The 13007-nt window shown below is 39.5% G+C and overlaps 1 protein-coding gene across 9 annotated transcripts in view; it reads left to right on the forward strand.

The window, feature by feature from the left end:
* Window positions 1-13007, forward strand: part of Trim37 (tripartite motif containing 37) — a 134830-nt gene that overhangs the window by 51258 nt on the left and 70565 nt on the right. For 8 of the 9 annotated variants that reach the window (XM_059271443.1, XM_059271446.1, XM_059271448.1 and 5 more), the window contains 6 exons: window positions 1815-1994; window positions 5135-5249; window positions 6120-6338; window positions 7710-7846; window positions 9414-9499; window positions 11964-12158. In XM_059271443.1, the coding sequence (XP_059127426.1) occupies window positions 1815-1994; window positions 5135-5249; window positions 6120-6338; window positions 7710-7846; window positions 9414-9499; window positions 11964-12158 (932 nt within the window). The remainder of the gene's footprint in view (window positions 1-1814; window positions 1995-5134; window positions 5250-6119; window positions 6339-7709; window positions 7847-9413; window positions 9500-11963; window positions 12159-13007) is intronic. The other variant, XM_059271450.1, reaches the window with a different exon arrangement.

The following is a 13007-nucleotide window of genomic DNA, read 5'->3' on the forward strand; positions in this document are numbered from 1 at the left end:
GGGCACAGGTATAGTACTGAGGACGGCTTTTGTTTAATAATAGGGAGCGATAAGGTCTAAACTGAATGCTGAGCTCAGCCCACCTGACAAATGAGATCAAGACTCACAAGAATTAAAAAAAAAATATTCTAGGTAATTAACTGCATCCTGGAATTAGGAAAGTGGATACAATTACAAGGGAATCCATTAAAGTAAAATACACAGTGTAGGCTGTTCAAATATACCAGTAGACAAAAACAAACCATGGAGTAAATGAAGAGAATTGAAATTAGCAACTGATACAGATTTGAGAGTTACAAGAGAGTGACATTAAGACAATTACAACTATATTTCGTTGGGAACCAGGCCAGTCCAAGGCTTTCTCACAGGCACTGATAAAAGGACAAAAGGAATGCTAGTTCTGTGCCCAGGAGCAGAATTGGCAAGGTCCAGTCTGGGGTTTGGTCCAGACCTCAAAGCTTTGAGTTCTTGGGAGCCTGACTTGTCCCTCTGTAGGAACTGGAGTTATCAGTCCCGAGGTCTGTGACACATTTGAGATCGCCTCTGTTCCTTTGATGCAACATTGTTTGATTAGCTTCCTACTGACTTTGCCCCAGTGTAGGAACACTTTCTGCTGATTCTGTCCTGTTTTCCCCTGTAAACTGTATGTACTTCTTGCTTCTTATACTACTTTTTTGTTTGTTTGTTTTGAGACAGGGTATCTACATAGCCCTGGATGTCCTAGAACTTACTATGTAGACCATGTTATCCTGAAACTCACAGAGATCCACCTGCCTCTGTTTCCAAGTACTGGGATCAAAGGCGTGTGCTACCTGGCTGATGCTGTGTGTCTTAATAAACTTGGATGGCATGAACCATCAGTTTATGCAAGACCTCCTTGTTGTATGATATTTTGTTTGTGTTCTGACAAATAAAGCTTGCCTGGAGATCAGAGGGTGGAGCTAGCTCCTAGTTAACTATAGAGGCTAGGCAGTGGTGGCACATACTTTTGATCCCAGCATATGGGAGGCTCAAGTCTTTGATCCCAGCACATGGGACGCTCACACCTTTAGTCCCAGCACTAAGGAGGTGGAGACAGGAATATAAGGCAGGTGGAGACAGGATCTTGGCCCCATTTGGTCTGAGGATTCATAGAGACAGGATGCCCTATTTGTTCTGAGATTTGGTAGAGGTAAGAAGTCTCTGGTGGCTGGCTGCTCTGCTTCTCAGGTAATATTGTATCCTTCTGGGGTCTTTGTAGTTGAAGACTAGTCATGGTGTTTCATCATAACAATAGTAACCCTAATTAGAACACAGAATAACTTCTGTTTTAGGGAAGAAAGTCCTCCCTACCACACTTTTCCCCCCTTTTGTTGTTGTTTTCAAGTGAGGGAGTCATAATCAGGCTGGTGTTAAACTTGATAATAGCCAAGGATGCCTTGAACTCATGATATTTCTGTCTTCATCTCCCAAGTGCTGAGATTGCAGGTGTGGACTACCATATCTGGCTGAGAATTTCTTTAAGGAGTGAGTAGAGTTTTTCCCTAGAGAGGTTTCCCTCCAGGTTCCTGTCTTGTTTGAGGTCCTATCCTGACTGCCTTCAGTGATGAACAGTGATATGGAAGTGTAAGCCAAATAAGTCCTCCCTCCCTCCCTTGCTTTTGTTGTGGTGTTTATTCGCAGTGATAGTAACCCTGACTAAGGGTTACTGAAATTATTCTCTTTCTGTAAATGATATCATTTCTGAAAGGATCAGCTGGACTACCAAGTTTATTTTTGTAGAATTACTTATTTTGACTTTGCTGACTGTACTAATGGTGGTGTCTGTATTTTAGGTATGAATATCGTGTAGAAATGGTTCATCAGTCCTGCAATGACCCTACCAAAAATATCATTCGAGAATTTGCATCTGACTTTGAAGTTGGAGAGTGCTGGGGCTATAATAGATTTTTCCGTTTGGACTTACTTGCAAATGAAGGATACTTGAACCGACAAAATGATACAGTGATTTTAAGGTAGTTTGAGATATTTGATGTTGTGACTTAAATTATGGGAGAGTAACGTCATCAAGAATTTCAAAGTTTATTCATTTAACAAACATAAATAATTGAAAGTCACACTAACTATCACTTTTATTTCAGGAGTTCCATGTAGTTAGATGAATATAAAAAGTGAAAAAATGGTTTGACACCTACTTATTGATTCCATGTAAAAGGAAAATATCACCAGATCTGATGCCTCATCACTGTAATTTGAGATGTAGAGCCAGAAAGAGTAGGAGTAACAAGTTTGAAGCCAGTCTAGGTTACAAGAGACCTTGTTTCAAAACAAACAAACAAACAAACAAACAAACAAAAAAAACCAAAAGATTTTAAAGATGGCTTATAGTTTGAGCATAACTAACTAAAAAATCCAAAATGCCCCCAAATCTGAAATTTTGTAGTGCTAATATGCTACAGGTAGAAAATTCTGTACTTGACTTCATGGGAAGAGTCACAGAGTGATGCTCTACTCATTACATTGCCTTCAGCCTGTTGATAGAACGCATAACCTAAATCTGAATTCTGAGGTGGGAGGGTCTGGAGTTTAAGTTCATGCTTGCCTACCTAGGGAATTCAAGATTTGCCAAGACTATGTGAGACACTGTCTGAAAGAGAAAGACAGAAAGGGATGGAGGGAGGGAGAAAAAACAGAAGAAAACTGTCATTTTTTGTTTTTTTTTCTTATGAGGTAATAGTCTTACTTTTTAATTTACCAAAGGAAATGCTTTGTTGCCATTCCATGTTACAGTCACAATTCAAACATAATTTACCAACCTACGAAGTGACAAATTTCCCCCTTAATATTTTTATTAGTATATATTAGTTAAGTGTAATGGATTTCATAATGACATTTTCATACATGTTTTTAATGTATGACAGTTTTGATCATATTTACCCCCTACCTTTTTTTGAACCCTCTTGCTCCTTGCTAATTCCCTTTCTCTTCCCATTTAGCCCCTTTCTACTTTTTTTTGCTAATTTTGTTTAAGATTTTGGTACAGTTTTTTATATACTTATTGGAAAGTTAGGGCTTTTCTGTACCTCTGGTTTTTTTTTTTTTTTAAGATTTATTTATTTATTATGTATACAGTGTTCTGCCTGCACTCCAGGAGAGGGCACCAGATCTCATTATGGATGGTTGTGAGCTACCATGTGGTTACTGGGATTTGAACCTGGGTCCTCTGGAAGAGCAGCCAGTGTTCTTAACCGCTGAGCCATTTCTCCAGCCCTTTCTTTTTTTATTGTTTTGTTTTTTGAGACAGGGTCTGGCTGTCCTGGAACTTGCTGTGTAGACCAGGCTGGCTTTGAACTCACATGCATCTGTCTCTGCCTCCCAAGTTCTGAGATTAAAGGTGTGTGCCACCACACTTGGCTTTTCGGTAACTCTAAATAATGTGTTTTATACATTTATTTGTTCATTAAAAGAGAAATGGAAAAAATTTCCTGCTATTTTTTATCTTAATGGCACAATAGTAAAAACTAATGTGCAGGAATGACTAGGAGTTTCATCCACCAGTCAAAGAAAATACTTACAAAGCTTTTCTCATGTTTGCCTATGAATACTAACTAGGTAGTCTGCACTTAAAGTAGTGATTTAGTGTTAGGTTCTGCCTTCTCATACATGAGTATCATTGACCAGAAGTAGATTCTGGTGCAGTTGACTATTAGTATTTTCTTACATTAGGTGTAAAATCTTACATAAAACTAAATTGTTTCTATTTGATGGTTAGTTTTTATTGTAGACTCACCTGGAAGGCAGTCTCACCTCATCTACTAGAGCTTGTCAAGACTAGGTTAGCCTGTGGGCATGTCTGTGGGGGATTGTCTTGATTGTTTTCAAGGAGAGGGGAAGACCTGCCAGTTCAGGGTAATACCATTCTCTTGGTTTGAGTCCTGAGCTGTATAAAGGAGAACGTGAACTGAGTGCAGCATTCATGCAGCTTCTGTTCTGCCTGCTTTTGAGTGTGGGTATAATTACTTCTAATTTCCGCCTTGACTTCCCAACAATAATGGACTATAACCTGTCCCATCTCCCTTCAAGTTGCTTTATTGCTTATTTTCTGTTGCTCTTACAAGTGCCTGAGACAATCAGTTTATAAAGAATCTGGTTCACAGTTTTGGAGTTTTCAGTCCATGATAGATTAGCCCCATTGCTTGGAGTATGTTACCACACTATGGTAGAAGTGTTTCATGAGGCAAACCAGTCACTTCATAGCCTAGATTTGGAAGAGTATGGTGTCTGGTGTCCTCTTCAAAGGTATGCTCCAATGACATGAATACCTTCTGATAATACACTAAAGGGAACATCCTTCTATGCTTGGGCTTTTGGGAGCGCGCTTAAGTTCTCAAGTGTGGCAGTAGCTAACACAAGAATGGCAAGTGGAAGGGCCGGAAGAGGTGAGAGAAATATAGACTTGTTGCCTTGTGGTTCTTTCCTCAAAAATGTAGTTAAATATATACTACGTATGTTCTTCACTAGGAGGAATCATGTTTGACTCTAAGAAAGAGGTTTGTTTTTAGTAAATATTAAGAAGACTTTTAAAAAAAGACGAACAGCCAGGTGGCAGTGGTACACACCTTTAATCCCAGAACTGGGGAGGCAGAGCCAGGTGGATCTCTGAGTTTGAGGCCAGACTGGTCTACAGAGTGAGTTCCAGGACAACCGGGGCTACACAGAGAAATCCTGTCTAAAAAAAGAACAAACAGGCCTGGAGAGATGGCTCAGTGGTTAAGAGCACCGACTGTTCTTCCAGAGGTCCTGAGTTCAATTCCCAGCAACCACATGGTGGCTCACAACCATCCGTAATGAGATCTGGTGCCCTCTTCTAGCCTGCAGGGACACATGCTGGCAGAACACTGTATACATAATAAATAAATAAATCTTAAGAAAGAAAAAACAAACAAACAAAAAGACCAAGAAAGTATAGTTTTAGTTAAGACAACTGACATTTAGAGCCATATGTCATTATGGTTTATGAGTACACACATGAATAGTGGATAATAGAAACTCTGAATTCATCTGAAGTGGTTCTTCATCAGATGTGAGCTGTAGAGTTTATATGATTCATAGATTCACTGTTTGGATTATTCTTCATGTAGAACTGTTCTTTAAGGTTTCAGGTACGCTCACCAACATTTTTTCAAAAATGCCGCGATCAGCACTGGTACATTACTCAGTTGGAAGTTGCACAGACTGGTTATATTCAACAAATAAACAATCTTAAAGAGGTAAGGCAATAACATCTGTTCTAATTTTAGCACAGCCTATTGTCCTTTTGGCCTGCTGCTTTTTGAATTTGATTTTTGCTATCCATTTTAATATTGTGGTAAAAATCTGGTTATCCTTTTCTCCACCCTTTGAGCCTCTAGAGTCTGCACTATTCAATTGTGTAGCTATGTTTAGCTACATTAGCTCAATTTATTTAACATCATCTATGTTATTCCTTATTTGTAGTAACTTCATTTCAGGAGCTTGTGTTAGGCACTGTAGATAGACAATATTTTTGTGCAGTGTTGTGTTGTGCAGTGCCACACTGGTTTGAGATCAACATTGTGTTACTCTCAGTAACTAAGGTAATTGTCTTCTATATGCTGTCTTGGATGTAAAGATTCAAAAGTAGAATAGTTGACTTTTTTTTTTTTAAAGTTATTTATTTATGTTTTATGTTTACAGTGTTCTGTCTGCATGTATGCCTGCAGGCCAGAAGAGGGCACCAGATCTCACTGTAGATGGTTGTGAGCCACCATGTGGTTGCTGGGAATTGGGAATTGAACTCAGGACCTCTGGAAGAACAGCCAGTGCTCTTAACCTCGGGGCCATCTCACTTGTGTTCTACTTGTCTCCTCCAGGACCACTTTCTGCATGTCCCCTTAGCATGTCCCCATCTCTTCAACTCCCAACATTATGCTTTTTTTTTTTTTTTTAAACTACGAAGACCAGGCTGGAGATCACCCTGCTTCTGCCTCCTGGTTGCTGGGATTAACGACATGTGCTGTCAGGCCCAGCTTGTAACTAATTTTTAATGTAAACATTGTTTGCTTTGCCACTGAGACAACTCTTACACTTAATATTGATTTGTCCTGTTCTTATTTTAAAAGAGACTGACTATTGAGCTGTCCCGAACTCAGAAATCAAGAGATTTGTCACCACCAGATAATCATCTTAGCCCCCAAAATGATGATACTCCTGAGACACGAACTAAGAAGGCTGGCTCATGCTCTGAAATGCTTCTGGAAGGTGGTCCTACTTCAGCTTCTGTAAGAGAGATCAAAGAAGATGAAGAGGAAGAGGAGAAGATTCAGAATGAAGACTATCATGTAATAATAAATTAAGATTGGTAATATATATGGTAGGATTGTAGTCTCCACAATATAGTATAGGGGATACAATATCCTAAAAATCTTGTCCACTAGTTTTCATTATTGATGTATACATGTTCTGTACATTTAATACTTCTACAACATTGCAAGGTTATAAAAGTTTATTATGAAAGACCATTATCTGAAACTGTGACACATGGTCTAGATTTTTAAACTATGTTCTTTTGGGAACTGGAGAGATGGCTCAGTAGTTAAAAGCACTAGTTGCTCTTCCAGAGGACCCAGGTTCAGTGTCCGCAGCCCACATGGCAGCTCACAACTGCCTCTAGCTCCAGTTCCAGGGAATCCTGCAGACATACACAGACATACATGTACACCAATGTACATTTAAAAAACATCGTAAAATGACTTTTTTTTTAAATATGTTCTTTTTTCCTTTACTAACTGGTAGGTACTTTATCTGTTCTGTTAAGATGGCTTATGATTTGGGATACTGTTAGTTTTTGCCAAGTCAAATAATAGCCAGAATAAGAACTGACTAAGTGGCTTTTGTTTGTTTTTAGTTAAGATTAGTAGTACAAAGTAGATTTTTCTGCAGTTGGTACTTTTAAGATGGGAGACATGGGTTTTATGTTTCAATGAGGATGCCCTTATGAGGAGAGATTGATGATAAGGTTAAAAGCATTGATTAGCTAAGGAAAGAAAGAAAATAGGGCTCAGACTGAAATAGTCTGCTTTGATAGGTTGAGTAAAATGAATGGTAGAACTTGTAGATAAGGCAGCTGAAAGTTGGAGAAGGGGTTTTTGTTCTGTGCAGGTGGGGGCAGGGCTGTGAGGATGAAGAAACTCGGAGGGGATACTTAGGTGATAGACTGATAGATTTGGCCAAACTGGCCATGGGCTACAAAAATACTCTGTAACAGAGGATGACCTTGGATTTCTGGTTTTGTTGCTTTCTTACTTTCCCAAGCCTGAGATCACAACCATGCACCGTTACACCTGGCTTTAAGATGTAACTTCGTGAATATGTGAATTATTCCTAGTTAGTTTGAGGACCTAGCTCAAATTGATAACTATAAATCAGTAGTGGTACCAGTCAGTAGGGTTGTGTAGCTTTTCTCTAGAGCACTTAGCAGTATAGACATAGGATCTGTGCTGGTAGATCTCTGCTTAATGTCCTAGATGGGATGACTAACTGAATAGAAATATTAAGAACAAAGATCTTGTTTTGCACTTGCTTAACATCCTAGCACTCAGGAGGCTGAGATAGGAAGATTGCATGAGTTTCAGACCAGCATGGGCTACATAATAAGACTTTTGACTCAGAATTTTAAAAAAGGAGTGAAAAGAAGTGTTGCCTTGTTGTAGCATGAGCTCTCAGATGGAGATCTGGATCTTGATCTTGCTGGGGAAGATGAAGTGAATCACCTGGATGGCAGCAGCTCCTCTGCGAGTTCCACAGCAACAAGCAATACAGAAGAGAATGATATTGATGAAGAGACCATGTGAGTGTCCCGTGTGAGCACTTTAAGTAGGAATTTTTTGAAGCACTCTTTAGTGTGGAAATGTTCAGCACTTTTTTTTTTTTAAAGATACAACCTAGAAATAAACTAGGCCTAAGCTAGAAGTTTTTATTCTTGCTTTATTTCTTTATTTAAAAAAAAAAAAACAAATACTTTTTATTGGACAAGAGAGATAGCTCAATGATTAAGAGCACTGGCTGCTTTCCCAAAGGACCTGGGTTCAATTTCCAGCTCCCACATGGCAGCTCACAACCGTCTGTGACTGCAGTCCCAGGGACTCTGATGCTCTCTTCTAGCCTCTGTGGGCACTAAGCACTCAAGAGGTACACAGACATATATACAGGCAAAACACTCATACACATAAAATAAGTACAATTGTTTTATAAATTAAAAAGAAAGTGTAAGTGTGTGTGTGTGTGTGTGTGTGTGTGTGTAACATAGGCATGTGGAAGTCAGAGTTCAACTTATGAGAGTTGGTCTTCTCCTTCCACTCTGGGTCCCAGGGATGGAATCAGATTCTCAGGCTGCACAGTCAATGATTTTTACTCACTGAGCTATACCACTGGCCCAAGCCTGGGCTTGCTGATCAGGCTAGACTGGCTGTTGTGTGTTTTCTGATAGTGTTTTATTGCCCGCTTCTTTCCTTAGTGGGGAAAGAAATGCAAAATCAACCTCTGCTCTCTGAACCTAGACTCAGACAAAGGTATGCTTCTCTGTCCTGCTTTAGAAACTGAGCTAACTGGATGTTGGGAGAGTGTGCCTTAGCTCTTAGCTAGTCTTGTTAGCCCTGATGTCTCTGCTGGATGAGTAAAGTGTGGCAAGCATTATCTAAATGTGAGCATTCTCTGGATGCTTTCACCCAATAGATACTCTTCTGAATACAGGTCTGGATATAAGGGTGCAAGTCGTCTTGGCCACACATACCTGGCCTTTGGCATCAGGTTAGGTATTTGGAGACAGAATGAGAAATGCTGGTGGTGTCTTAATCCCTTCCAGCACATTGAAAGGCATATGCTCTTGGTTATATTAGTCTAGAGTGGAATTTCTTGGGGGCTGAATTAAGAGGGAAAGAAGATTAATCTTGGTGTAAGTACAATTTATGCTCTTTTGGGGAGTGTGTATTTTGAGACAGAGAGCCACTATGTAGGCTTGGTTGGCCTCGAACTCAATCTGTATGTAGTCCAGGCTGGCCTCAACTCAAAGAGATCCACCTCCACCTGCCTCTTCCTCTTGGGTGTTGGAAATAAAGTTGTGTACCACCATCCCCACACTTATTCTCTTTCTTATTACCAATATTAATACTTTTTAAAAAATAGATGTTTCTTCATTTTATTTCTGTACCTTTAGGAATATTTCCAGGGTACTTCCTCCCCCCCCCCCCCTTTTCTAACGAGCTTTTTTTTACCTGCGTGTGTATGTCTTTGTGCCATATGCATGGCCACAAGCACCTTTTACCTGTGAGCCATCTTACACAATACAGATATTAATTGCATTTCCTTTGTGAGAATTATGAGTTATTCTGAACATGATGGGTTTTGTCTCTTCTCAGGTCTGGAGAAAATGATGTAGAATATAACAACATGGAGTTGGAAGAGGGAGAACTCATGGAAGATGCAGCTGCTGCAGGACCTCCAGGTATAGAGGCCAGGCTCCACGAGTCATTCTGACTATTGTAGTTTAGTGGAGGGTAACCACTGATGTAAATGGTTCATGGTATTAATGCAATACTTAGGATATTGAAAAGAAGAGTAACTAACGTCTATAAAATATTCTTCTGTACCAGGCTTGTTATGAAGCACTGTTTGTATACCATAAGTATTTCTAAAATTCCGAGACAGATTTTTTAAAGTCCTCATTTATTTATTTGTTTATTCTGTTTCTTGGCATGGGATTTCATTATGTAACCTGATTCTCCTGCCTTGACCTTTCCAGTGGTGGAATTATAGATGTAGACCACCACACCTGGCAAATTTTACTTTATAGTTACAGAAACAGGTGCACAGGTGATAAATGTATCATAGTAATGAAAAATGTTAAAAGAGAAATGGGTATGAAATATATAGAAGCATTCTGTACCTTTTCTGGTTTGGTTTTTTGTTTTTTTTTTTGTTTGTTTGTTTTTTTTTTTTTTTTTTTTTTTTTTTTTTTTTTGAGACAGGGTTTCTCTGTGTAGCTTTGTGCCTTTCCTGGAACTTACTCTGTAGCCCAGACTGGCCTCGAACTCTCAGAGATCCACCTGCCTCTGCTTCCCGAGTGCTGGGATTAAAGGCATACACCACCACCTCTCTGCTACCTTTTCTATAATTCATACTTTTCTAAAAATTGAGAAAATGATTCAGTGATTAGAAGCTAGAGTGGGATTGTGTACAGCATTCCCAAACCCCTGGGCCACCCAGTTTAGCTAGAGTGAGATTGTGTACAGCATTCCCAAACCCCTGGGCCACCCAGTTGCACAGCAGCAAAACATAAAATCAGAGACCTTGTTTCAAAGTGCGTTTGTCTTCTGATCTCTATAACCTTATTATAGCATATACACACATATATTTAAACACAGACATGCACACACACGTGCACACACAGCGATACAACATTTCTAAAGCAAATTGACATTGATAAGGTTATGACTCAAAATATTTGTTCCTTTTTTATGTTTTTGTTTTTTTGAGACAGGATTTCCTTATGTGGTCTTGGATGGCCTGGAGTTCAATATATAGAACAGGCTGGCCTTGATCTCACAGAAATCTGCCTGACTCTGCCTTTCAAGTGCTAGGATTAAGCCTTGACCTTGTTATGTATTTGTTGTTATTGTTTTAGTTTTGGTTTTTGAAACAGTGTTTTTCTGTGTAGTCCCAGCTAGCCTGCAACTTGTTATGTAGACCAGGCTGGCCTTGAACTCACAGATATCTGCCTGTCTCTGCCTCCCCATGTTGGGATTAAAGATGTGTACCACCGCACCCAGCTTATTATGTAGTTTTTTGAGCATCTTGAATGAATATATTTTTTATTATTTTTGTATATATGTATTTACAGGATTTCACTTTGTAGCCTAGGCCTGCCTAGAACTCAAGTAGCCTAGACTGGCCTCCAAGTCACAGCAGTTCTGGGTTGCAGCCTCTTGAATGCTGTGATTATAAGCATGAGCCACCACACCTGGCTCATGAAAAGATTCTTATTTCTCATCATGTTTTGGGATTCTTCAGTTATTTCTTCAGATAATTCTTTGCATTTTTTTCTTCTTTTGTGACTGACTCAGTTATGTGTTGCTACTTTTATGAGGGTCCCATGTATTTCTTAAACTCTGGTTTTTCTTTTGTGTTTTGTCTTTGTAAAAAATGCCAAATTAAAACCATAGTAAAAAACCACTGCATATTGGCCATAATGGTTAATATATACTTTTTAAATTGCTTTTTTTTTTTTGAGCAAGTTTTCATGTAGCCTGAGTTGGTTTTCGAATTGTTATGTAGCCAGAGATGGCTTTGAATTCCTAATCCTTTAACCTCCCTCTTAGGTGCTAGGATTACAGGCATGTGTCACCAAACTTGATATGGTTGCTATTTTAAAACTGGCAGTACTAAACATTAAACATATGGAAAGATGGGAACTCTTTTACTTTCTCATGGGAATGAAAACTTTTACTTGCCTTGATCCTGTCCTGCACTGAGTTGTGTATCTTTTTCTTTTAGATTTATTTATTGTGTATACAGTGTTCTGCCTGCATGTATGCCTGCAGGCCGGAAGAGGGCACCAGATCTCACTGTATATGGTTGTGAGCCACCATGTGGTTGCTGGGATTTGAACTCAAGACCTCTGGAAAAAGAACCAGTGCTCTTAACCTCTGAGCCATCTCTCCAGCTCCCTGAGTTGTGTATCTTATCTTATATACATTTATGGTTGTGTGGTGCTTCAGAGGAGGTTGGTGATTACTCTTGAGTCTTAGTCATTGTTGTGATGTTCGTTTGCTTGACAGTATGGTTCCTCTGTGCTTTCATTATGAACACAGTCTAAGACACAGATGTGCAGACAGGTTCTCGACCATTAGTTGGGATTTAATAAAACATGGACAGATATGTACAGTATGTTTTCTCTATTTCTTTTGTAGGTAGTAGCCACAGCTATGTGGGTGCCAGCAGCAGAATGTCAAGAAGAGCCCATTTATGCTCTGCCGCTACCAGTAGCTTATTAGACATTGATCCTTTAATCTTAATACATTTATTAGATCTTAAGGACCGGAGCAGTATGGAAAATCTGTGGGGCTTACAGCCTCGTCCATCTACTTCACTTTTGCAGCCCACAGGTAAAATAATAATGTCTTTTCTTTTTCCTTTGGTTCTCTGGAAGAACTGTCGAATTTCTATCTGTGTGTCTCATCTGAGTATTGGAACACAGTATGTTTCCCTAACCAGTCTACCACCCCTGCGCACGCGTGTGTGTGTGTGTGTGTGTGTGTGTGTGTGTGTGTGTGTGTGTGTGTGCGTTGCGTGCGTGCATGTATGTGTGTGTGTGTGTGTGTATGCCTATGTGCATGCGTGCTCTTGCACTTGGGATTGAACTCGGAATCTTGTCATGCTAGGTGAGCTATACCTATAGTTCTCCCCCTTCATTTCCCCTGTCATTGCTCAAGAGTTATGTCAAAAACAAATTTTAAATGGTTTTAGGCTAGGGTGTGTAGCTCAGAGGACAGTAATCACCCAGCACACACAAATCCCTGTTTGTGATTGATCCCTAACACTGCAGAAAACAAAAGAAGAAATTTCTAAGTATGCCCAGCTGATTGTTTGATCCATACAGAGAAGTACAGTTGTCTTCTTTGTGGATGGATTCAGTTTTTCAGGGTTGCCTTTCAAGGGGAAATGTGTCTAAGTTGAACATGGAAATAAGTTTGTTTAATTGTTCATTAAATGAAACATGCATATCACTGCCATGGTGGCACATACCTGTTATCTCAGCATAATAAAGACTGAATCATGAGGATTGCTCTGAGTTTAAGGTTAACCTAAGCTACATAGTGAGTTCAAGGCCAGCCTGGACTTTTATTGTGTGACCCATTTCAAGAAATCAAACAAGGGCTGGTCATGGTAACACACATCTTTTATTCCAACAGTTGTGAGGCAGTGAGTCTGTGAGTTCAAGCCTAGCCTGGTCC

The sequence above is a fragment of the Peromyscus eremicus genome, chromosome 8a (assembly GCF_949786415.1).
Source record: "Peromyscus eremicus chromosome 8a, PerEre_H2_v1, whole genome shotgun sequence".
Taxonomy (NCBI): domain Eukaryota; kingdom Metazoa; phylum Chordata; class Mammalia; order Rodentia; family Cricetidae; genus Peromyscus; species Peromyscus eremicus.